A 23152-nucleotide genomic window follows, 5' to 3' on the forward strand; every position below is an offset into this window, starting at 1 on the left:
GTTAGGAATGAATTTGCCCACAATACTGAAGCAATCAGATCACTATGAACACAACCTGGTACCAATCTAAACAGTTTCAACATGACAAGGAAACAAGTTACAATAATCTTTAATACTAAACAACACTGTTTCTAATCCTATTTGGCCCTTTTAGCTTGCAATATTTTCTGAGTCTCTTGCAGATTTATGCAGTCGCTCTCTCTCTCTCTTGCTTTGACTCTGGGACTGTGGGGCTCCTTTTTCTCTCTCTGTCTCTGGATGGTCACCTGGTCTCTGCCTTGTACCATGCTAGTCTCTTTGGAAAGCCTCCAGAATATTAAAGAGCGTAGTTTGCAGATTAACTGTTTTTCATAGCTTTTTGGATGGTTTTCTGGAACTTTCCATAGTTCTGGCCAACCATGGAGAACACATAGAATCCCTATAGTGTGGAAGCAGGCCATTTGGCCCATTAGGTCCATGGAATCCCTCCAAAGAGTGTCCCATCCTGTACCCTATCCCTGAAACCCTGCATTTCCCATGTGCAAACTCCATACAGACAGTCGCCCAAGACTGGAATCAAACCTGGGTCCCTGGTGCTGTGAGGCAGTAGTACTAACCACCGCAGCACACTTAATAGTTTGAAACATTATCAGTCATTTAGATGGCATGCTACTGTTTGTTTGTGTAGCAGGACTCAGTGCCTTTCTGTGCCGACCCTCCTTTGTTTAGTGGATGAGGGCATCTGTCCAGGATATGCTGATGTCTTTAGTAACTGGCTGCTGTGTTCGCAGAGTGTCTGATGTATGGGTTTTGTGATTTTAGAGTTTCACTTGACCAATGTACCAGCATTCCTTGCTGTTTGGCCAAGTTAGCAATTTATCTGTGTTTTAGCAGCCAGGAGACTGCTACAATTGGAAATGGGTACTGAGGATCGCGAATGGGCAGTGCAGATTGGGAGTGGGCAGTGCGGATTGGGAGTGGGTAGTGCGGATTGGGAATGGGCAGTGAGGATTGTGAATGGGAACTGAGGATCAGGAATGAGCAGTGCGGATTGGGAGTGGGAAGTGTGGATTGGGAATGGGCAGTGTGGATTGGGATTGGGCAGTGCGGATTGGGATTGGGAGTGGGCAGTGAGGGTTGAGATTGGGCAGTGCAGATTGGGAGTGGACAGTGTGGATCGGGAGGGGGCAGTGAGGGTTGGAAGTGGGCAGTGAGGGTTGTGATTGGGAATGGAGGGTTGGGAGTGGGCAGTGAGGGTTGGGAGTGGGCAGTGAGGGTTGGGATTGGGAAGTGAGGGTTGGGAGTGGGCAGTGAGGGTTGGGATTGGGAATGGAGGGTTGGGAGTGGGCAGTGAGGGTTGGGAGTGGGCAGTGAGGGTTGTGAGTGGGCAGTGAGGGTTGGGATTGGGAAGTGAGGGTTGGGAGTGGGCAGTGAGGGTTGGGAGTGGGCAGTGAGGGTTGGAAGTGGGCAGTGAGGGTTGTGATTGGGAATGGAGGGTTGGGAGTGGGCAGTGAGGGTTGGGAGTGGGCAGTGAGGGTTGGGATTGGGAAGTGAGGGTTGGGAGTGGGCAGTGAGGGTTGGGATTGGGAATGGAGGGTTGGGAGTGGGCAGTGAGGGTTGGGAGTGGGCAGTGAGGGTTGTGAGTGGGCAGTGAGGGTTGGGATTGGGAAGTGAGGGTTGGGAGTGGGCAGTGAGGGTTGGGAGTGGGCAGTGAGGGTTGGGAGTGGGCAGTGAGGGTTGGGATTGGGAATGGAGGGTTGGGAGTGGGCAGTGAGGGTTGGGAGTGGGCAGTGAGGGTTGGGAGTGGGCAGTGAGGGTTGGGATTGGGAAGTGAGGGTTGGGAGTGGGCAGTGAGGGTTGGGATTGGGAATGGAGGGTTGGGAGTGGGCAGTGAGGGTTGGGAGTGGGCAGTGAGGGTTGGGATTGGGAAGTGAGGGTTGGGAGTGGGCAGTGAGGGTTGGGAGTGGGCAGTGAGGGTTGGGATTGGGAAGTGAGGGTTGGGAGTGGGCAGTGAGGGTTGGGAGTGGGCAGTGAGGGTTGGGATTGGGAAGTGTGGATTGGGATTGGACAGTGCAGATTGCGAATGGGAACTGAGGATCAGGAATGAGCAGTGTGGATTGGGAATGGGCAGTGCAGATTGCGATTGGGAAGTGTGGATTGGGAGTGGGCAGTGAAGATTGGGAGTGGGCAGCGTGGATTGGGAGTGGGCAGTGTGGATTGGGATTGGGTGTGGGCAGTGTGGATTGGGAGTGGGCAGTGTGAATTGGGAGTGGGGCATTGAGGGTTGGGATTGGGAAGTGTGGATTGGGATTGGACAGTGCTGATTGCGAATGGGAACTGAGGATCCGGAATGAACAGAGTGGATCGGGAATGGGCAGTGCGGATTGGGAATGGGCAGTGCGGATTGGGAATGGGCAGTGCAGATTGGGAATGGGCAGTGCAGATTGGGATTGGGAAGTGTGGATTGGGAGTGGGCAGTGAGGGTTGGGATTGGGCAGTGCAGATTGGGAGTGGGCAGCATGGATTGGGATTGGGAGTGGGCAGTGCAGATTGGGAGTGAGCAGTGTGGACTGGAACTGTGCAGTGCGGATTGGGATTGGGCAGTGTGGATTGGGAGTGGGAAGCATGGATTGGGAGTGAGTAGTGTGGATTAGGATTGGGAGTGGGCAGTGAGGGTTGAGATTGGGCAGTGCGGATTGGGAGTGGGCAGTGCGGATTGGGATTAGGCAGTGTGGATTCGGAGTGTGCAGTGCGGATTGGGATTGGGAGTGGTCAGTGCGGATTGGGAGAGAGCAGTGTGGATTGGGATTGGGAGTGGGCAGTGCGGATTGGGAGTGAGCAGTGCGGATTGGGAGTGAGCAGTGTAGATTGGGAGGGGGCAGTGTGGATTGGGAGTGGGCAGTGTGGATTGGGAGTGAGCAGTGCGGATTGGGATTGGGAGTGGGCAGTGTGGATTGGGATTGGGAAGTGTGGATTGGGAGTAGGCAGTGAAGATTGGGAGTGGGCAGTGTGGATTGGGAGTGCAGTGTGGATTGGGAGGGGGCAGTGTGGATTGGGAGTGGGCAGTGTGGATTGGGAGTGAGCAGTGTGGATTTGGATTGGGAGTGGGCAGTGCGGATTGGGATTTGGAATGGGCAGTGTGGATTGGGATTGGGCAGTGTGGATTGGGAGTGGGCAGTGTGGATTGGGATTGGGAGTAGGCAGTGTGGTTTGGGATTGGGAGTGGGCAGTGTGGATTGGGAATGAGCATGCGGATTGGCATTGGGAGTGGGCAGTGTGGATTGGGAATGGGCAGTGTGGATTGGGAGTGAGCAGTGCGGATTGGGATTGGGAGTGGGCAGTGCGGATTGGGAGTGGGCAGTGTGGATTGGGAGTGGGCAGTGTGGATTGGGAGTGGGCAGTGCAGAGTGGGATTGGGAAGTGTGGATTGGGATTGGGAGTGGTCAGTGCAGATTGGGTGTGGGCAGTGTGGATTGGGAGTGGGCAGTGCGGATTGGGATTGGGAGTGGTCAGTGCAGATTGGGAGTGGGCAGTGTGGATTGGGAGTGGGCAGTGTGGTTTGGGAGTGGGCAGTGCGGATTGGGATTGGGAGTGGTTAGTGCAGATTGGGAGTGGGCAGTGTGGATTGGGAGTGGGCAGTGTGGATTGGGAGTGGGCAGTGCGGATTGGGATTGGGAGTGGTTAGTGCAGATTGGGAGTGGTTAGTGCGGATTGGGAGTGGGCAGTGCGGATTGGGACTGGGAGTGGGCAGTGCGGATTGGGAGTGGGCAGTGCGGATTCGGATTGGGAGTGGGCAGTGTGGATTGGGAGTGGGCAGTGTGGATTGGGAGTGGGCAGTGCGGATTGGGATTGGGAGTGGGCAGTGTGGATTGGGAGTGGGCAGTGCGGATTCGGATTGGGAGTGGGCAGTGCAGATTGGGAGTGGGCAGTGTGGATTGGGAGTGGGCAGTGTGGATTGGGATTGGGAAGTGTGGATTGGGAGTGGGCAGTGAAGATTGGGAGTGGGCAGTGTGGATTGGGAGTGCAGTGTGGATTGGGAGGGGGCAGTGTGGATTGGGAGTGGGCAGTGTGGATTGGGAGTGAGCAGTGTGGATTTGGATTGGGAGTGGGCAGTGCGGATTGGGATTTGGAATGGGCAGTGTGGATTGGGATTGGGCAGTGTGGATTGGGAGTGGGCAGTGTGGATTGGGATTGGGAGTGTGCAGTGTGGATTGGGAGTGGGCAGTGTGGTTTGGGATTGGGAGTGGGCAGTGTGGATTGGGAGTGAGCATGCGGATTGGCATTGGGAGTGAGCAGTGTGGATTGGGAATGGGCAGTGTGGATTGGGAGTGAGCAGTGCGGATTGGGATTGGGAGTGGGCAGTGCAGATTGGGAGTGAGCAGTGTGGATTGGGAGTGAGCAGTGCGGATTGGGATTGGGAGTGGGCAGTGCGGATTGGGAGTGGGCAGTGTGGATTGGGAGTGGGCAGTGCAGAGTGGGATTGGGAAGTGCGGATTGGGATTGGGAGTGGTCAGTGCAGATTGGGAGTGGGCAGTGTGGATTGGGAGTGGGCAGTGTGGATTGGGAGTGGGAGTGGGCAGTGTGGATTGGGAGTGGGCAGTGCGGATTCGGATTGGGAGTGGGCAGTGTGGATTGGGAGTGGGCAGTGTGGATTGGGAGTGGGCAGTGCAGATTGGGATTGGGAGTGGGCAGTGTGGATTGGGAGTGGGCAGTGCGGATTCGGATTGGGAGTGGGCAGTGCAGATTGGGATTGGGAGTGGGCAGTGCGGATTGGGATTGGGAGTGGGCAGTGCGGATTGGGATTGGGAGGGTGCAGTGTGGATTGGGATAGGGAGTGGGCAGTGTGGATTGGTAGGGGGCAGTGTGGATTGGGATTGGGAGTGGGCAGTGCGGATTCGGATTGGGCAGTGTGGATTGGGAGTGGGCAGTGCGGATTGGGATTGGGAGTGGGCAGTGCGGATTGGGATTGGGAGTGGGCAGTGTGGATTGGGAGTGGGCAGTGTGGATTGGGAGTGGGCAGTGCGGATTGGGATTGGGAGTGGGCAGTGCGGATTGGGATTGGGAGTGGGCAGTGCGGATTGGGAGTGGGCAGTGCGGATTGGGATTGGGAGTTGGCAGTGCGGATTGGGATTGGGAGTGGGCAGTGTGGATTGGGATAGGGAGTGGGCAGTGTGGATTGGTAGGGGGCAGTGTGGATTGGGATTGGGAGTGGGCAGTGCAGATTGGGATTGGGCACTGTGCATTGGGAGTGGACAGTGCGGATTGGGATTGGGAGTGGGCAGCACGGATTGGGAGTGGGCAGTGCGGATTGGGATTGGGACGTGTGGATTGGGAGTGGGCAGTGTGGATTGGGAGTGGGCAGTGTGGATTGGGAGTGAGCAGTGCAGATTGGGATTGGGAGTGTGCAGTGTGGATTGGGATTGGGAGTGGGCAGTGTGGATTAGGAGTGTGCAGTGCGGATTGGGAGTGGGCATGGTGGATTGGGATTGGGAGTGGGCAGTGTGGATTGGGAGGGGGCAGTGTGGATTGGGAGTGGGCATGGTGGATTGGGATTGGGAGTGGGCATTGTGGATTGGGAGGGGGCAGTGTGGATTGGGAGGGGGCAGTGTGGATTGGGATTGGGAGTGGGCAGTGCGGATTGGGATTGGGCAGTGTGGATTGGGAGTCGGCAGTGCGGATTGGGATCGGGAGTGGGCAGTGCGGATTGGGATTGGGAGTGGGCAGTGTGGATTAGGAGTGTGCAGTGCGGATTGGGATTGGGAAGTGTGGATTGGGAGTGGGCAGTGTGGATTGGGATTGGGAGTGGACAGTGGGGATTGGGATTGGGAGTGGGCAGTGTGGATTGGGATTGGGTGTGGGCAGTGCGGATTGGGATTGGGCAGTGTGGATTGAGATTGGGAGTGGGCAGTGGGGATTGGGAGTGGGCAGCGTGGATTGAGATTGGGAGTGGGCAGTGCAGATTGGGAGTGAGCAGTGTGGATTCGGAGTGAGCAGTGCGGATTGGGATTGGGAGTGGGCAGAGCGGATTGGGAGTGGGCAGTGTGGATTGGGAGTGGGCAGTGCAGAGTGGGATTGGGAAGCGTGGATTGGGATTGGGAGTGGTCAGTGCAGATTGGGTGTGGGCAGTGTGGATTGGGAATGGGCAGTGCGGATTGGGATTGGGAGTGGTCAGTGCAGATTGGGAGTGGGCAGTGTGGTTTGGGAGTGGGCAGTGTGGATTGGGAGTGTGCAGTGCGGATTGGGATTGGGAGTGGGCAGTGTGGATTGGGAGTGGGCAGTGCGGATTCGGATTGGGAGTGGGCAGTGTGGATTGGGAGTGGGCAGTGTGGATTGGGAGTGGGCAGTGCGGATTGGGATTGGGAGTGGGCAGTGCGGATTGGGATTGGGAGTGGTCAGTGCAGATTGGGAGTGGGCAGTGTGGATTGGGAGTGGGCAGTGCAGATTGGGATTGGGAGTGGGCAGTGTGGATTGGGAGTGGGCAGTGCGGATTGGGATTGGGAGTGGGCAGTGTGGATTGGGATTGGGAGGGTGCAGTGTGGATTGGGATTGGGTGTGGCCAGTGCGGATTGGGAGTGGGCAGTGTGGATTGGGATTGGGAGTGGCCAGTGCGGATTGGGATTGGGCTGTGTGGATTGGGAGTGGGCAGTGCAGATTGGGATTGCGAGTGGGCAGTGCGGATTGGGAGTGGGCAGTGCGGATTGGGATTGGGAGTGGGCAGTGCGGATTGGGAGTGGGCAGTGCGGATTGGGAGTGGGCAGTGCGGAATGGGAGTGGGCAGTGCAGATTGGGATTGGGAGTGGGCAGTGCGGATTGGGAGTGGGCAGTGCGGATTGGGATTGGGAGTGGGCAGTGTGGATTGGGATTGGGAGGGTGCAGTGTGGATTGGGATTGGGCAGTGTGGATTGGGAGTGGGCAGTGTGGATTGGGATTGGGAGTGTGCAGTGTGGATTGGGAGTGGGCAGTGTGGATTGGGATTGGGAGTGGGCAGTGCGGATTGGGAGTGGGCAGTGCGGATTGGGAGTGGGCAGTGTGGATTGGGATTGGGAGTGTGCAGTGTGGATTGGGAGTGGGCAGTGTGGATTGGGATTGGGAGTGTGCAGTGTGGATTGGGAGTGGGCAGTGTGGATTGGGATTGGGAGTGTGCAGTGTGGATTGGGAGTGGGCAGTGTGGATTGGGATTGGTAGGGGGCAGTGTGGATTGGGAGTGGGCAGTGTGGATTGGGAGTGGGCAGTGTGGATTGGGATTGGGCAGTGTGGATTGGGATTGGGCAGTGCGGATTGGGATTGGGAGTTGGCAGTGCGGATTGGGATTGGGAGTGGGCAGTGTGGATTGGGATAGGGAGTGGGCAGTGTGGATTGGTAGGGGGCAGTGTGGATTGGGACTGGGAGTGGGCAGTGCGGATTGGGATTGGGCAGTGTGGATTGGTAGGGGGCAGTGTGGATTGGGATTGGGAGTGTGCAGTGTGGATTGGGAGTGGGCAGTGTGGATTGGGATTGGTAGGGGGCAGTGTGGATTGGGATTGGGCAGTGTGGATTGGGATTGGGCAGTGTGGATTGGGATTGGGAGTTGGCAGTGCGGATTGGGATTGGGAGTGGGCAGTGTGGATTGGGATAGGGAGTGGGCAGTGTGGATTGGTAGGGGGCAGTGTGGATTGGGATTGGGAGTTGGCAGTGCGGATTGGGATTGGGCAGTGTGCATTGGGAGTGGACAGTGCGGATTGGGATTGGGAGTGGGCAGCGTGGATTGGGAGTGGGCAGTGCGGATTGGGATTGGGAGTGGGCAATGCGGATTGGGAGTGGGCAGTGTGGATTGGGATTGGGAGGGTGCAGTGTGGATTGGGATTGGGAGTGGGCAGTGTGGATTGGGAGTGGGCAGTGCAGATTGGGATTGGGAGTGGGCAGTGCGGATTGGGATTGGGACGTGTGGATTGGGAGTGGGCAGTGTGGATTGGGAGTGGGCAGTGTGGATTGGGAGTGAGCAGTGTGGATTGGGATTGGGAGTGGGCAGTGCGGATTGGGATTGGGAGTGGGCAGTGCGGATTGGGATTGGGAGTTGGCAGTGCGGATTGGGATTGGAAGTGGGCAGTGTGGATTGGGATAGGGAGTGGGCAGTGTGGATTGGTAGGGGGCAGTGTGGATTGCGATTGGGAGTGGGCAGTGCGGATTGGGATTGGGCAGTGTGCATTGGGAGTGGACAGTGCGGATTGGGATTGGGAGTGGGCAGCGCGGATTGGGAGTGGGCAGTGCGGATTGGGATTGGGACGTGTGGATTGGGAGTGGGCAGTGTGGATTGGGAGTGGGCAGTGTGGATTGGGAGTGAGCAGTGCGGATTGGGATTGGGAGTGGGCAGTGCGGATTGGGATTGGGAGTGGGCAGTGCGGATTGGGATTGGGACGTGTGGATTGGGAGTGGGCAGTGTGGATTGGGAGTGGGCAGTGTGGATTGGGAGTGGGCAGTGCGGATTGGGATTGGGACGTGTGGATTGGGAGTGGGCAGTGTGGATTGGGAGTGGGCAGTGTGGATTGGGAGTGAGCAGTGCGGATTGGGATTGGGAGTGGGCATGGTGGATTGGGATTGGGAGTGGGCAGTGTGGATTGGGAGGGGGCAGTGTGGATTGGGAGGGGGCAGTGTGGATTGGGATTGGGAGTGGGCAGTGCGGATTGGGATTGGGCAGTGTGGATTGGGAGTCGGCAGTGTGGATTGGGATTGGGAGTGGGCAGTGCGGATTGGGATTGGGAGTGGGCAGTGTGGATTGGGAGTGGGCAGTGCGGATTGGGATTGGGAAGTGTGGATTGGGAGTGGGCAGTGTGGATTGGGATTGGGAGTGGGCAGTGGGGATTGGGATTGGGAGTGGGCAGTGTGGATTGGGATTGGGTGTGGGCAGTGCGGATTGGGATTGGGCAGTGTGGATTGGGATTGGGAGTGGGCAGTGGGGATTGGGAGTGGGCAGTGCGGATTGGGATTGGGAGTGGGCAGTGCGGATTGGGAGTGAGCAGTGTGGATTGTGAGTGGGCAGTGCGGATTGGGATTGTGAGTGGGCAGTGCGGATTGGGAGTGAGCAGTGTGGATTGGGAGTGGGCAGTGCGGATTGGGATTAGGAGTGGGCTTGGGGATTGGGATTGGGAGTGGGCAGTGCGCATTGGGAGTGAGCAGTGTGGATTGTGAGTGGGCAGTGCGGATTGGGACTGGGAGTGGGCAGTGGGGATTGGTAGTAGGCAGTGCGGATTGGGATTGGGAGTGGGTAGTGTGGATTGGGATTGGGAGTGGATAGTGTGGATTGGGAGTGGGAGTGGGCAGTGCGGATTGGGAGTGGGAGCGGGCAGTGTGGATTGGGATTGGGAGTGGGCAGTGTGGATTGGGATTAAGAGGGGACAGTGTGGATTGGAATTGGGAGTGGGCAGTGTAGTTTGGGAGTGGGCAGTACAGATTGGGAGTGGGCAGTGTGGATTCTGATTAAGAGGGGTCAGTGTAGATTGGGAGTGGGCAGTGCAGATTGGGATTAATAGGGAGCAGTGTGGATTGGGATTGGGAGTGAGCAATGTGGATTGGGAGTCAGCAGTGTGGATTGGGATTGGGCAGGGTGGATTGGGAGTGGGCAGTGTGGATTGGGAGTTGGGCATTGAGGGTTGGGATTGGGAAGTGTGGATTGGGATTGGACAGTGCTGATTGCGAATGGGAACTGAGGAACCGGAATGAGCAGTGCGGATCTGGAATGGGCAGTGCGGATTGGGAATGGGCAGTGCAGATTGGGATTGGGAAGTGTGGATTGGGAGTGGGCAGTGAGGGTTGGGATTGGGCAGTGAAGATTGGGAGTGGGCAGCGTGGATTGGGATTGGGAGTGGGCAGTGCGGATTGGGAGTGAGCAGTGTGGATTGGGAGTGGGTAGTGTGGATTGGGATTGGGCAGTGTGGATTGGGAGTGGGCAGCGTGGATTGGGAGTGAGCAGTGCGGATTGGGATTGGGAGCAGGCAGTACAGATTCGGAGTGGGAGTGGGCAGTGTGAATTGGGATTGGGAGTGGGCAGTGTGGATTGGGAGTGGGCAGTGCGGATTGGAATTGGGCAGTCCAGATTGGGAGTGGGCAGTGCGGATTGGGATTGGGAGGGGGCAGTGCGGATTGGGATTGGGAGTGGGCAGTGTGGATTGGGATTGGGAGGGGGCAGTGTGGATTGGGAGGGGGCAGTGCGGATTGGGAGTGGGCAGTGTGGATTGGGATTGGGAGGGGGCAGTGTGGATTGGGATTGGGAGTGGGCAGTGTGGATTGTGAATGGGCACTGAGGACTGGGAGTGGGCAGTGCGGATTGGGAGTATACAGTGAGGATTGGGAGCGGGATGTGCTGTGAGGATTGGGAGTGGGAGGGCAGTGAGGATTGGGATGGGAAGTGAGGATTGGGAATGGGATGGGCAGTGAGGATTGTGAGTGGGGTGGGCAGTGCGGATTGGGAATGGACAGTGAGGATTGGGATTGAGAGTGGGCACTGAGGTTCAGGATTGGGAATGGACAGTGAGGATTGGGAATGGGCAGTGAGAATTGGGAATGGGCAGTGAGGATTGGGAGTGGGATGGGCAGTGTGGATTGGGAGTGGACAGTGAGAATTGGGATTGGGAATGGGCACTGATGATCGGGATTGGGAAAGGGCAGTGAGGATTGGGAATGGGCAGTGAGGATTGGGATGGGCAGTGAGGATTGGGAATGGGCAGTGAGGATTGGGATGGGCAGTGAGGATTGAGAACAGGATGGATTTCTGTTTGTGAAGCTCATTTTTCAAATCTTACAAATGGCGGAAACTTAATCTGTTTTACAAAATGCATCTCATTGAATTTACAGGTAATCTGTGGGAGGTGCTGAAGGATGAGAGTTTAACTCCATATCCGCCAGTGTCCATGTCTTCTCCATGGCCATCATTATTCCCATTCTCGTGGAACTGCTCTCTGACAGATGGTAAAGGAGTCAGCAGCTCTGGCAGCAGTACAGAGCAGCATCTTTCTGAGCCCTAGCTAACTAGCACTTACACCAACCAGTGTAGACACCATGTCCAGCTCACTCCAACATCACTGCTCTGACCAAGAACTGCATAACTGGGAGCTCAGGGACAACAGCACCCCGAGCACTTCAACATCAAGAATCTGCTGGGATTCAGGCAGGCTGTTTCTCAATAAGGGTGTCATTGTGTGGAGTAGCAAATATCTAGCACATGCTATCCAGCGCATTCACTCAAATCACAGTTAACACTGAGTAGGTGCGGGGGAACATTAATATACAACCAGGCATCACATTATACAATCATTACACAGGAGGAGGCCATTTGACCATCAGGGTCTAAGCAGCTCTCGGGAGAACTATCCAGTTTGTCTCATTCTCTGCTCGATGAGGAGAATCAGTTTGGTCATATTCTCCAGATCCCTCATCATTCAAGGAGCCCACTTCAGCCTTGCTCGAATGTACTAATATACATGAAACATCTTCTCTGTAAAGATCATGAATTGTTTCATTACGGTTTTTTCCTGTCAGTGTTTGAATCTGTTTCATCCTGGCTTGATCCCCTTTCATCCCAGTGACATTACCGTTTTCCAATTTAGAAGGTCAATCTGACATTGTTCCTTGTTGTTGTTCATTACTATTTGAAACCTCTGATACAGTGATCACTCTTACCCAACTGCTCCCCATGTTTGGTCCTCCTCACTGCCCAGAACCAGATTCAGTTTCTTTCCAATGTTTCCTCCCTGATTGGTCCAGGGACACTCTTTGGTATCTGACCTAATATTTCCTTACGTGGCTCCGAGTCACCTATTTTATCTGATAATGTTCCTGTGAAGTGGCTGATTAGGTTCTATTTTGTTAAAGATGCAACATAAGTATAAGTTGTTGATATGTGATCATTAAAGGTCCTCCAGCACAGCCTTATCATCACATTCTGTCAATCTTGCATCTCTTTCAGTCTCTGGAGAAGACTCTTAGCAACATGATCAAAGGCTGTTTGCTTCTCTGCTCAAACCAAATGGATTCTGTCCTTACTCACCCAAAGCCATCCTCTCTTTCACACGCCACAATGCCATCTCTAATCTGTACCCCATCCTCGCTCTCTACTTCCCTTCCCCATCTTTTCTGAACATGGTGTATATTAAGCTCTCAATCCTTATCATTTTTAAGTTGCATTACATAAACTTTCCATATAGCTACGTAGTTTCTCATTCTCTCACACGGTCAAACCTCCCCCTGAAATGGTCTCTATCATGTTGAGCAGAATTAAGAAGAATCCCAAAGCCTTTTATTCTTATGTAAGAAGCAAGCAGGTAACTAGAGAAAAGATTGGTCCATTAAAGGATAAGGAAGGAAGGCTGTATGTCGAACCTGAGAGAATGGGTGAGATTCTGAATGCTTACTTTGCATCAGTGTTCACTGAGGAGAGGGACATGATGAATATTGAGATTAGAGATAGAAGTTTGATAACTCTGGATCACGTTGACAATAAGTAGGGAAGATGTGTTGGGTAGGCTAGAGGTTATTAAGGTGGACAAATCCCCAGGACCAGATGGGATCTATCCCAGGTTGCTGAGGGAGGCGAGAAGGGAATTAGCTGGGGCCCTGACAGATATTTTTGTAGCATCCTTAAACACAGATGAGGTGCCGGAGGACGAGAGGGTTGCTCATGTTGTTCCCCTGTACAAGAAGGGTAGTAGGGATATTCCAGGTAACTACAGACCAGTGAGCCTGACGTTGGTGGTGGGAAAGTTGCTAGAGAAGGTACTGAGGGATAAAATCTATTTATATTTAAAAAAGAATGGGCTTATCAGTGATAGGCAACATGGTTTTGTGCAGGGGAGACCATGCCTTAAAATAGTGTTCTTTGAGGAAGAGTCCAAGTTGATAGATGTAGATGTCATATACATGGACTTTAGTAAGGCATTTGATAAGGTTCCCCATGGTAAACTAATGGAGAAAGTGAAGTTGCATAATGTGCAGGGTGTTCTAGCTAGGTGGGTAAAGAACTGGTTGAGCAACAGGAGACAGAGAGTAGTAGCTGAAGGGAGTTTCTCGAAATGGAGAAAGGTGACCAGTGGTGTTCCACAGGGGTCAGTGCTGGGGCCACTGTTGTTTGTGATATACATAAATGATCTGGAAGAGGACACTGTTGGTATGATCAGCAAGTTTACAGATAACACAAAGATTGGTGGAGTAGCAGAAAGCATAAGGGACTGTCAAAGAATACCAGAGAATATAGATAGACTGGAGAGTTAGGCAGAGAAGTGGCAGATGGAGTTCAATCCATGCAAATGTGAGGTGATGCATTTTGGGAAGTCTAATTCTAGAGCAAACTATACTGTAAATAGATGAGCCTTAGGAAACATTGATGAGCAGAGAGATCTGGGAGTGCAGGTCCATTGTACCCTGAAGGTTGCTGCACAGGTGGATAGAGTGGTCAAGAAGGCATATGGTATGCTTGCCTTCATCGGACAGGGTATGGAGTATAAGAGCTGGAGGTCATGTTAAAATTGTGCAAGACATTGGTTCGGCCACATTTAGAATACTGTGTACAGTTCTGGTCACCACATTACCAAAAGGATGTGGATGCTTTGGAGAGGGTGCAGAGAAGGTTTACGAGGATGTTGCCTAGTATGGAAGGTGCTAGCTGTGAAGAGAGCTTCAAAAGGTTAGGTTTCTTTGCATTAGAAAAAAGGAGATTGAGGGGGGACCTGATTGAGGTCTACAAAATCATGAAGGGTATAGACAGAGTAGATAGAGATAAGCTTTTCCCAGGGTGAAGGATTCATTAACGAGAGGTTATGCTTTCAAGGTGAGAGGTGAAAAGTTTAAGGGGGATACACGCGGCAAGTACTTCACACAGAGGGTGGTGGGCGTCAGGAATGCATTGCCAGCAGAGGTAGTAGAGGCAGGCACAGTAGATTCATTTAAGATGCGTCTGGACAGATGCATGAATAAGTATGTAGGGAGCAGAGGGATCCAGATGCTTAGGAATTGGGCGACAGGTTTAGACAGTGGATTTGGATCAGCTCAGGCTTGGAGGGCTGAAGGATCTATTCCTGGGCTGTAATTTTCTTTGTTCTTTGTTTTTGTTTTAACTCTTTCTCACAGCAACTTAAAAGTATAATGTCTGCTGGTAGTTTCACAGAATTTTTTTAAAATTTAAATGGAATAGCTGCTCTGTCACTCTATGTAGATACAATAACCCAGGTGGTTCAACTATACAGTCATCCCATTACACTTAACTGACTGTATCAGACCATGCTTGTGTGGCAGTATGAGAGTGTGCTGTTAGTATACCTGTTGCTGTTCACTGTCTGTTTGTCTGGCAGTACCTATGGACATTTTATGTGTCAATTGTCTGTGTGTGACTGTGTCTGAGTTACATGACACATGCAATGTCATGTGTGCTACCAGTGTGTATGTGAGACTGTGTGTGATTGTATGCAGAGTCTTGCAGTGTAGGGGTGGTATCTCTACCTCAGAGTTAGGAAGCCTGGGTTCAAACCCCACCTCTTCCATAACATCTGACCATGTACAGATATTTGCCTGTGTGTGTGTTATTGTGTGTCTGTGTATGGATTTGTGTGTCTCTCTGCATGTCTGTATGAGTGCAGGTGTGAGAGTGTTTTAGTTTGACAGAAATGGAAAATCCTTCTTTGGCGCTGCAGGAGCTGAGGGAAGGGAGGGTGGGGTGGGGGTAACAGGTCACTGCAAGAAAAATACAATTGGAGAGGACTGAGATGTCTTATAGCACATGTCCAGAGTAGGTGGGACTTGAACCCAGACCTCCTGATCCAGAGGCAGGAACATTACCACTGGAACAGAAGAGCCCTGTAGGAGCACTGGGAGGATGGATAAAGAGGGTGAGTTAGGAGCGGTAGAACATTTTCACTGTGATCCGGATATCCCTGTGATCTTGTCCATTGTGGTATCGCCAGAATTTTGAATTGTACCAGTTTTCATGTTTTGGGTTTGAACATTTGGATGAAGTTATGACACAGTGACCTGATACGGTGACCTGATACGGTGACCTGTTATGGTGACCTGATACGGTGACCTGTTATGGTGACCTGATACGGTGACCTGATGCAGTGACCTGTGGTTCTTTAAAGGTACAAACACATTCATATCAAAATGTGGGCAATAATGATCTAAAAACATCATAAACTGCAATGTGCACAATGTAAAACACACAGCTAATCACTTCTGCTGTTAGACCCACAATGTTACTATAACATGTACACATGGAAACAGATTACTCAAGTCTCCTGTAGTTAGCCAAGGAACTCAGACAAGCCACACAATGTGTAAAATGTGCGATTTCTCTCTGTACTGAGATGGTTAAAGCCTCTGCTTTAAGACACATTCAAAGCTGCTCTTCATTTTAGTTTCAATTTCCTTGTAATGTGTTAATATGTGGGTAGTTACAAAGTGAAGATGGCTATTTAATCCATCCATTCCATTGCTGCCATAAACAATCGGTTTTTCTTTTTTGTTGCTTTTATTTGTGATGTAAAGCTAGAGATACAATTTGCCTGGTAGATTCCTACTGTCTGTATTAAAAACCAACAAGGACAGAAATGAATTCTTAATGGGACATGATAAGGTAGATGTGGAAAGGTTGTTTTCCCTTGTGAGAGTCTAGATCCAGAGGAAAACATCTCAGAGTAAGGAGACTGTCCAGTTAGGACAGAGATGAGGAGGGCCATTGGGACTGTGTCACTAAATTATTCAATGCTGAGATAAAAAGGACTTTAATCCATAAGGTAATAAGGATTATAGAGAAAAGGCAGGAAAGTGGGTTAAGGATTATCAAGTTAGCCATGATCTCATTGAATGATGAAGCAGACTTGATGGTTTGAATGATTCACTTCTAATTTGATGTAAGACCATAAGGGGTTGCCTCCCCTTGATATGTTTCTTCTTCCTGGGGATAAATTTCTGCTGTGCCTCCCAATTACGCCCAGAAATTCCTGTCATTGCTGTTCCACCATCTTCCCTTCCAATTACCTCTGGCCAGCTCCTCTCTCACGTCTCTGTAGTTACCTTTAATCAATTGTAATAGCCTTGCATCTGATTCCAGTTTCTCTCTCTCAAACTGCAGGGTGAATTCTATCATGTTATGGTCACTGCCCCCTCAGGGTTCCTTCACCCTAATCCAGTCTGCCTCATTACGCATCACCAAACCCAGCTTGCCTGTTCCTTAGTGGGCTCAACCGCAATCAGCTCCAAACAAATCTTGTAGACATTCCACGAGTTCCTTTTCTTGAGATCCGTGCCCAACCTGATTTTCCCAGTCCAACTACATAATGAAGTCCCCCATGTTTATTGTAATAGTGCCTTTCTTACCTGCCTTTTCTCTGACCTGATTTATTTTCTTTTCCACATCCTGTCTCGTACTAGCAAGCCTGTACATAACTCTCGCCTGGGTCTTTTTTCATTTGTGGTTCCTCAATTCTGCCCAAACAGATTCTGACTCTATATCACTTCTTGCGATCAATTTAATTTCATTTCTTACTAACAAGACAACCCCATCCCCTCTGCCCATCTGCCTGTCCTTTTGATAGAAAGTGTATTTTTGAATGTTTAGTTCCTAGCCTGATCCCCTTGCAGCCACATCTCTGTGATACCCAAAATGTTGTACCTCCCAGTTTCAATCTGCACTACAGGCTCATTTACCTTGTTTTGGATGCTGCATTTGTTTAAGTACAACACCCTCAGTCCTGCGTTAACTGCCCCCTTTTCTCATAATTATTTGATGGAGAACGGGAAAAATGAGGGCAGGAATAGGAGGATAGAGCAGATAAGTGCATGGCTGAGGACTGATGTATGGGAGAAGGATTCACATTTTTGGATCATTGGAATTTTTTCTGGGGTGGAGGTGACCTGTACAAGAAGGATGGATTGCACCTGAATTAGAAGGGGTCTAATACACTGGCAGGGAGATTTGCTAGAGCTGCTCGGGAGGATTTAAACTAGTAAAGTGGGAGGGTAGGACCCAGGGAGGTAGTGAGGAAAGAGGTCAATGTGAGACAGGTACAGCTGAGAACAGAAGTGAGTCAAACAGTTAGGGCAGGCAGGGACAAAGCAGAGAACAACGTAGGACTGATTAATTAAACTGCATTTATTTCAATGCAAGGGGCCTAACAGGGAAGACAGATTAACTCAGGGCATGGTTAGGAACATGGGACTGGGATATCATAGCAATTACAGAAACATAGCTCAGGGATGAACAGGACAGGTGGCTTAATGTTCCAGGATACAAATGCTACAGTAAGGATAGAAAGGGAGGCAAGAGAGAGGGGGAGTGGCATTTTTGATAAGGGATAGCATTACAGCTGTGCTGAGGGAGGATATTCCTGGAAATACATCCAGGGAAGTTATTTGGATGGAACTGAGAAATAAGAAAGGGATGATCACTTTATTGGGATTGTATTGTGGACCCCCTAATAGAGGGAAATTGAGAAACAGATTTGTAAGGAGATCTCAGTTATCTATATAAATAATAGGGTGCTTATGGTAGGGGATTTTAACTTTCCAAACATAGACTGTGACTTTTATAGTGTTAAGGGTTTAGATGGAGAAGAACTTGTTAAATGTGTACAAGAAAGTTTTCTGATTCAGTATGTGGATGCACTTATTAGAGAAGATGCAAAACTTGACCTACTCTTGGGAAATAAGGCAGGGCAGGTGACTGAGGTGTCAGTGGGGGAGCACTTTGGGGTCTGCGACCATAATTTTATTAGTTTTAAAATAGTGATGGAAAAGGACAGACCAGATCTAAAAGTTGAAGTTCTAAATCAAAGGAAGGCCAATTTTGACGGTTTTAGGCAAGAACTTTCAAAAGCTGATTGGGGCAGATGTTCTCAGGAAAAGGTATGGCTGGAAAATGGGAAGCTTTCAGAAATGAGATGATGAGAGCCCAGAGAAAGTATATTCCTGTCAGGGTGAAAGGAAAGGTTGGTTGATGTAGGGAATGCTGGATGACTAAAGAAATTGAGTGTTTGGTTCAGAAAAAGAAGGAAGCATATGTCTGGTAATAGACAGGATAGATCGAGTGAATCCTCAGAAGAGTATAAAGGCAGAAGGAATATACTTAAGAGGGAAATCAGGAGGGCAAAATGGGGGCATGAGATAGCTTTTGCAAATAGAGTTAAGGAGAATCCAAAGGGTTTTTACAAATACATTAAGGACAAAAGGGTAACTAGGGAGAGAATAGGGCCCCTCAAAGATCAGCAAGGCGGCCTTTGTGTGGAGCCGTAGGAGATGGGGACGATACTAAATGAGTATTTTGCATCAGTGTTTACTATGGAAAAGGACGTGGAAGATATAGAGTGTGGGGAAATAGATGGTGACATCTTGCAAAATGTCCAGATTACAGAGGAGGAAGTGCTGGATGTCTTGAAACAAATAAAGTTGGATAAATCCCCAGGACCTGATCAGGTGTACCCTAGAACTCTGTGGGAAGCTAGAGAAGTGATTGCTGGACCCCTTGCTGAGATATTTGTATCATCGATAGTCACAGGCGTGAGGTGCCGGAAGATTGGAGGTTGGCTATTGTGGTGTCACTATTTAAGAAGGGTGGTAAGGACAAGCCAGGGAACTATAGACCAGTGAGCCTGACGTTGGTGTTGGGCAAGTTGTTGGAGGGAATCATGAGGGACAGGATTTACACCTATTTGGAAAGTCAACGACTGATTAGAGATGGTCAGCATGGCTTTGTGCATGGGAAATTATGTCTCACTAACTTGATTGAGCTTTTTGAAGTAACAAAGAGGATTGATGAGGGCAGAGCAGTGGACATGATTATGGACTTCAGTAAGGCTTTCAAGTCCCATTGGAGACTGATTTAACAATATTAGATCTCATGGAATACAGGGAGAACTAGCTATTTGGATGCAGAACTGGCTCAAAAGTGAAAGACAGAGGGTAGTGGTGGAGGGTTGTTTTTCAGACTGGAGGCCTGTGACCAGTGGAGTGCCACAAGGATCGGTGCTGTGTCCACTACTTTTTGTCATTTATATAAATGATTTGGATGTGAACATAGAAGGTATAGTTAGTAAGTTGGCAGATGACACCAAAATTAGAGGTGTAGTGGACAGCGAAGGTTACCTCAGACCGGCCAATGGACTGAGAAGTGACAGATGCAGTTTAGTTTAGTTAAATGCGAGGTGTTGCATTTTGGGAAAGCAAATCTTAGCAGGACTTATACACTTAATGGTAAGGTCCTAGGGAGTGTTGCTGGACAAAGAGACCTTGGAGTGCAGGTTCATAGCTCCTTGAAAGTGGAGTTGCAGGTAGATAAGATAGTGAAGAAGGCGTTTGGTATGCTTTCCTTTATTGGTCAGAGTATTGAGTACAGGAGTTGGGAGGTCATGTTGTGGCTGTACAGGACATTGGTTAGGCCACTGTTGGAATATTGCATGCAATTCTGGTCTCCTTCCTATTGGAAGGATTCATAAAAGATTTACTATCTGGTCAGCATGGATAAGTTGGCCCGAAGGGTCTGTTTCCATGCTGTACATCTCTATGATTCTATTCACATATTCACGTTGCCTGAAGTTAAGCTCCTGATTTTTCCCATATTCTCTGTCCTATTTCTTGCTCTGGAGACTTTAATAACCTCTGCTGAGCCCTCCTCTATTTTAACTTTCCCTGTAAACGTCCATGCAACTGAACACCCCCCCCCCCCCCCCCCACACTTCTATAAATGCATTAATGCATCTTATGGTGTAAAGCCCAGCATAGTCTTGGTCCCCCTCCATCAGCTTCATCGCTATCTTCAAGGGCTGCTTCCTCCTTTCCTTTTCCGAGGCAGTGTTGAGTTCTATTTCAGCACAGCTGGCTATCAGGATTAAAAACAGAAAACATGAGAAAATGCACAAGTGACTCAGGATCTGAAACACAAGCAAAGTCCTCTACTGAAAACAAAAAATGTTGGTGATCACAGCAAGTCAGGCAGCATCCATGCAGAGAGAGCTTCCTCTGCAGTAATTCATTCCGACAAAGTCCTCAGCTGGAAGCTTTCATGAGAGATGGAGTTTGATTGCAATGTTAACCTCTCTGCTCTTTCTGATCTGTTCTGAATTTCCAATATTTCTTGTTTCTCACATGTAATGCTTCCTTTTTCTTTTGTTGAGATGTGGGCTCTGGGGACAGAATTGGAGACAGACAGTTTCCAGCATGTGTGGATATCACAGTCAGGTGAAGGAGGGAACAGCAAGTGAATCTTCACAAATGTGTGAGAGATAATTTGTTGAAGAAAATGCCCCTAGGAGCTTCTCCAATGAAAGGATGTTCTGTGTCCCTCCAAAGATGAATCTGTTAAGTTTGCCTAAAACAACAGTGGCTGTGTTTAATTCCTGAGGGGGTGGAAAGGGATGCAGATGGTTGGATGTTGTGATGGGAATGAATTCATGTAGTGTTCAGAAGCAATAAGTGCCACCTTTGCCCGGGAGGAGTCTGAAGGTAAAATGGGCAACTTTTAGCTGTATCTGCTTTAAAGTGGGAGAAGAGTCAAACTCAAGAATCAAACCAGATTCTGGTACTAAGCAAAACTCAGGACATAAGTGAAAATAAATGCCTCTGTTAATCTGAATAAATTCACCGAGGGTACATTTCAATTGGTTATTTTCTGAATGTACATACCTATAAAAGCTGCACAGTCACATCAGCCTTTGATATAGACGGCACTCTGCTCCCACTGCACAGACCAAGAGTGAACTTTGTAGATGGCTTCCAGTGACTCACTGGTTATCGGAATTTCAAGCTGATAGGTCAGTGAGCATTAAAGGCAAGCAGTTATTGACTGCAGAACCAAAGTGCAGGTAATAAACTGCCTTGGTATGCACAAAACATTTAGAAAACGTTTATTGTTAGAGCAGAATAATTGAATACACAACACTCAGGAGCAGGAGACGACATCTTCCAACATCAGTCAGTCTGTTGCTTGGCCATAAAAGAAAATCTATTCCAGTGTTTTATCAATTCCCTGAAATCTCAGACGATGGTTGTTAGTTAAAAGGCCAACGGCCTGTTTCTGAGATCCTGGGATGGCTCAGATAAATAGCCCTGACAGAACTGGGCCAAGGGAATGGGTTTGCTCTCACTCAAGCCAATGTAGAGTCTCCCAAACCTTTTACCTGTCCAGGCTTGGGATCACTCCCTCCATAGGTCCCAGTGAGAAACAAACAGCACATTCTCAACCTTTACTCAGGTCAATTGAAACATTTCTTCTTTTAGTCTTTACCCTCGGCAGCGAACGGGGTTTACAGTAGATTATGTAGAACAAGAGTTGAACAGATTGCGCTGGAAAAGCACAGCCGATCAGGCAGCATCTGACGAGGAGAATCAACGTTTTGGGCAAGAGCCCTTCATCAAGACAAAGGGCTTGTGCCTGAAACGTCGATTCGCCTGCTCCTCAGAAGCTGCCCGACCTGCTGTGCTTTTCCAGTACCATGCTGTTTGACTCTGGTCTCCAGCATCTGCAGTCCTCACTTTCTCCCATTGTGTAGAACAGACATGGTTAGGCTGATAAATCCAGGTCTAATGTCAGGGTAGTCCTGAAGTATTTTCAGTAATTCCATGCCGCACCCCCCCCCACCCAATTTTTTTGTTTTTAGTATTTTTCTGAATATTGGCCTCCCATGTGGAGGCTGTGGATATGTTGATCAGTCACAGATGTTTCTGGTGATCTTGCAGTTTCCTGTAGCTAAACAACAGCCAATGTACGCAAACTTTCGTTTAAAATATTTTAAACACAGCCATTGTTTAGAGATTCCCTCACTGACTCCATCATTGAGAATGAACTCAACTAATTTAACAAACAAAGAACTGGAGATCTGAAATGAACAAAATCAGAAATTGCTGGAGAAATCCAACAGGTCAGGCAGTATCAGAAGGGAAGAGGTGAGGACTGCAGATGCTGGAGATCAGAGTCAAAAGGTGTGGTGCTGGAAAAGCACAGTAGATCAGGTAGCATCCAAGGGGCAGGAGAGTCAACATTTCAAGCAAGGACATGCAAGTCCTGGGCCTCCTCCATCACCAAAATTCTAGCCACCCGATGTCTGGAGGAAGAACACCTCATCTTCTGCCTTGGGACACTCCAACCATACAGCATCAATGTTGATTTCACCAGTTTCCTCATCTCCACCTCCTTTCCCCCACCTCATCCCAGATCCAATTCTCCAACTCGGCACCGCCCTCTTGACCTGTCCTACCTGTTTATCTTCCTTCCCATCTATCCACTCCACCCTCCTCACCGACCTATCACCATTACCCCCTACCTGTGTTCCCAGCTCCCTTCCCCCCCCCCAACCCCACCCACCTTGGGCCTCGCCCATATTCCTGATGAAGGGCTTTTGCTCAAAACATTGACTCACTTGCTCCTCAGATGCTGCCAGACCTGGCTTTTCCAGCACTACACTCTCGACTCTGACGATATCAGAAGGGTCCCTGGATCTGAAATAGTAACTCTGCTTTCTCTTTTTGCAAATACTGCCAAGCCTGCTGAATTTGTCGACTAATTTAACCCACTTTCCACCGGAATTTTCTGCAGGCTGTGAATGTGCAGTGCACATTCCCAAGAGCAGGAGAATCTAGTCAGACCCACGGGTGGCAAGATCAGAGTTTTGGGGGAGGGGGGGTGAAGAATCTGCTATCAGTCTTAGTGTAGAATAGCTACAGGGGCTTTGGCTATTCCCAAACATCTAACACAGTGAACCAAACTGTGAATGTAGCTCATGTTTGTTTGTGTGGGGGCGGGATGGGGGTGGTTTGGAATGGAGCTGCAGCAGCTGAAATATGGAAAATTATTAAATGAGACCCTCATAAGACCAGACCTAGAGGGCTGAGAATCTGTGGAATTCCCTGCCCAGTGAAGCAGGTGACGTAATTTGTTGAATGTTTTTAAGGCAAAGACAGATTTTTGAACAGTAAAGAAATTAAGGATAATGGTGAACAGGCGGGTGAGTGGAGCTGAGTCCATGACAAAGCTGAGTCACGATTGTGTTAAATTGCGGAGCAGGCTCAAGGGGCCAGATGGCCTACTCCTGCTCCTAGTTCTTACCTTCTTATGTTCAGACTGTGGGATTGGGGGGGAGGGAGAGAAATCTCCCAATTCAAAACCTCCCACTATCAAATACAACACTGAGGTAAAGGTGAAGACAGAAATAACACCAGTTTCCTC

At 49.9% G+C, this 23152-nt stretch overlaps 1 protein-coding gene across 1 annotated transcript in view; it reads left to right on the forward strand.

The window, feature by feature from the left end:
• The window catches only part of LOC122564206 (forkhead box protein N1-like), a 94430-nt gene extending 82538 nt beyond the window's left edge, over positions 1-11892 (forward strand). Inside the window, exon 8 of the mRNA XM_043718901.2 lies at positions 10807-11892. Coding sequence (XP_043574836.2) covers positions 10807-10976 — 170 coding nt within the window. The 3' untranslated portion in view covers positions 10977-11892. The remainder of the gene's footprint in view (positions 1-10806) is intronic.
• The last annotated feature ends 11260 nt before the right edge of the window (positions 11893-23152 follow it).

Source organism: Chiloscyllium plagiosum, unplaced genomic scaffold (assembly GCF_037043375.1).
Source record: "Chiloscyllium plagiosum isolate Xiang-an unplaced genomic scaffold, Cpla_swu_hap1 HiC_scaffold_31, whole genome shotgun sequence".
Classification (NCBI taxonomy): Eukaryota; Metazoa; Chordata; class Chondrichthyes; order Orectolobiformes; family Hemiscylliidae; genus Chiloscyllium; species Chiloscyllium plagiosum.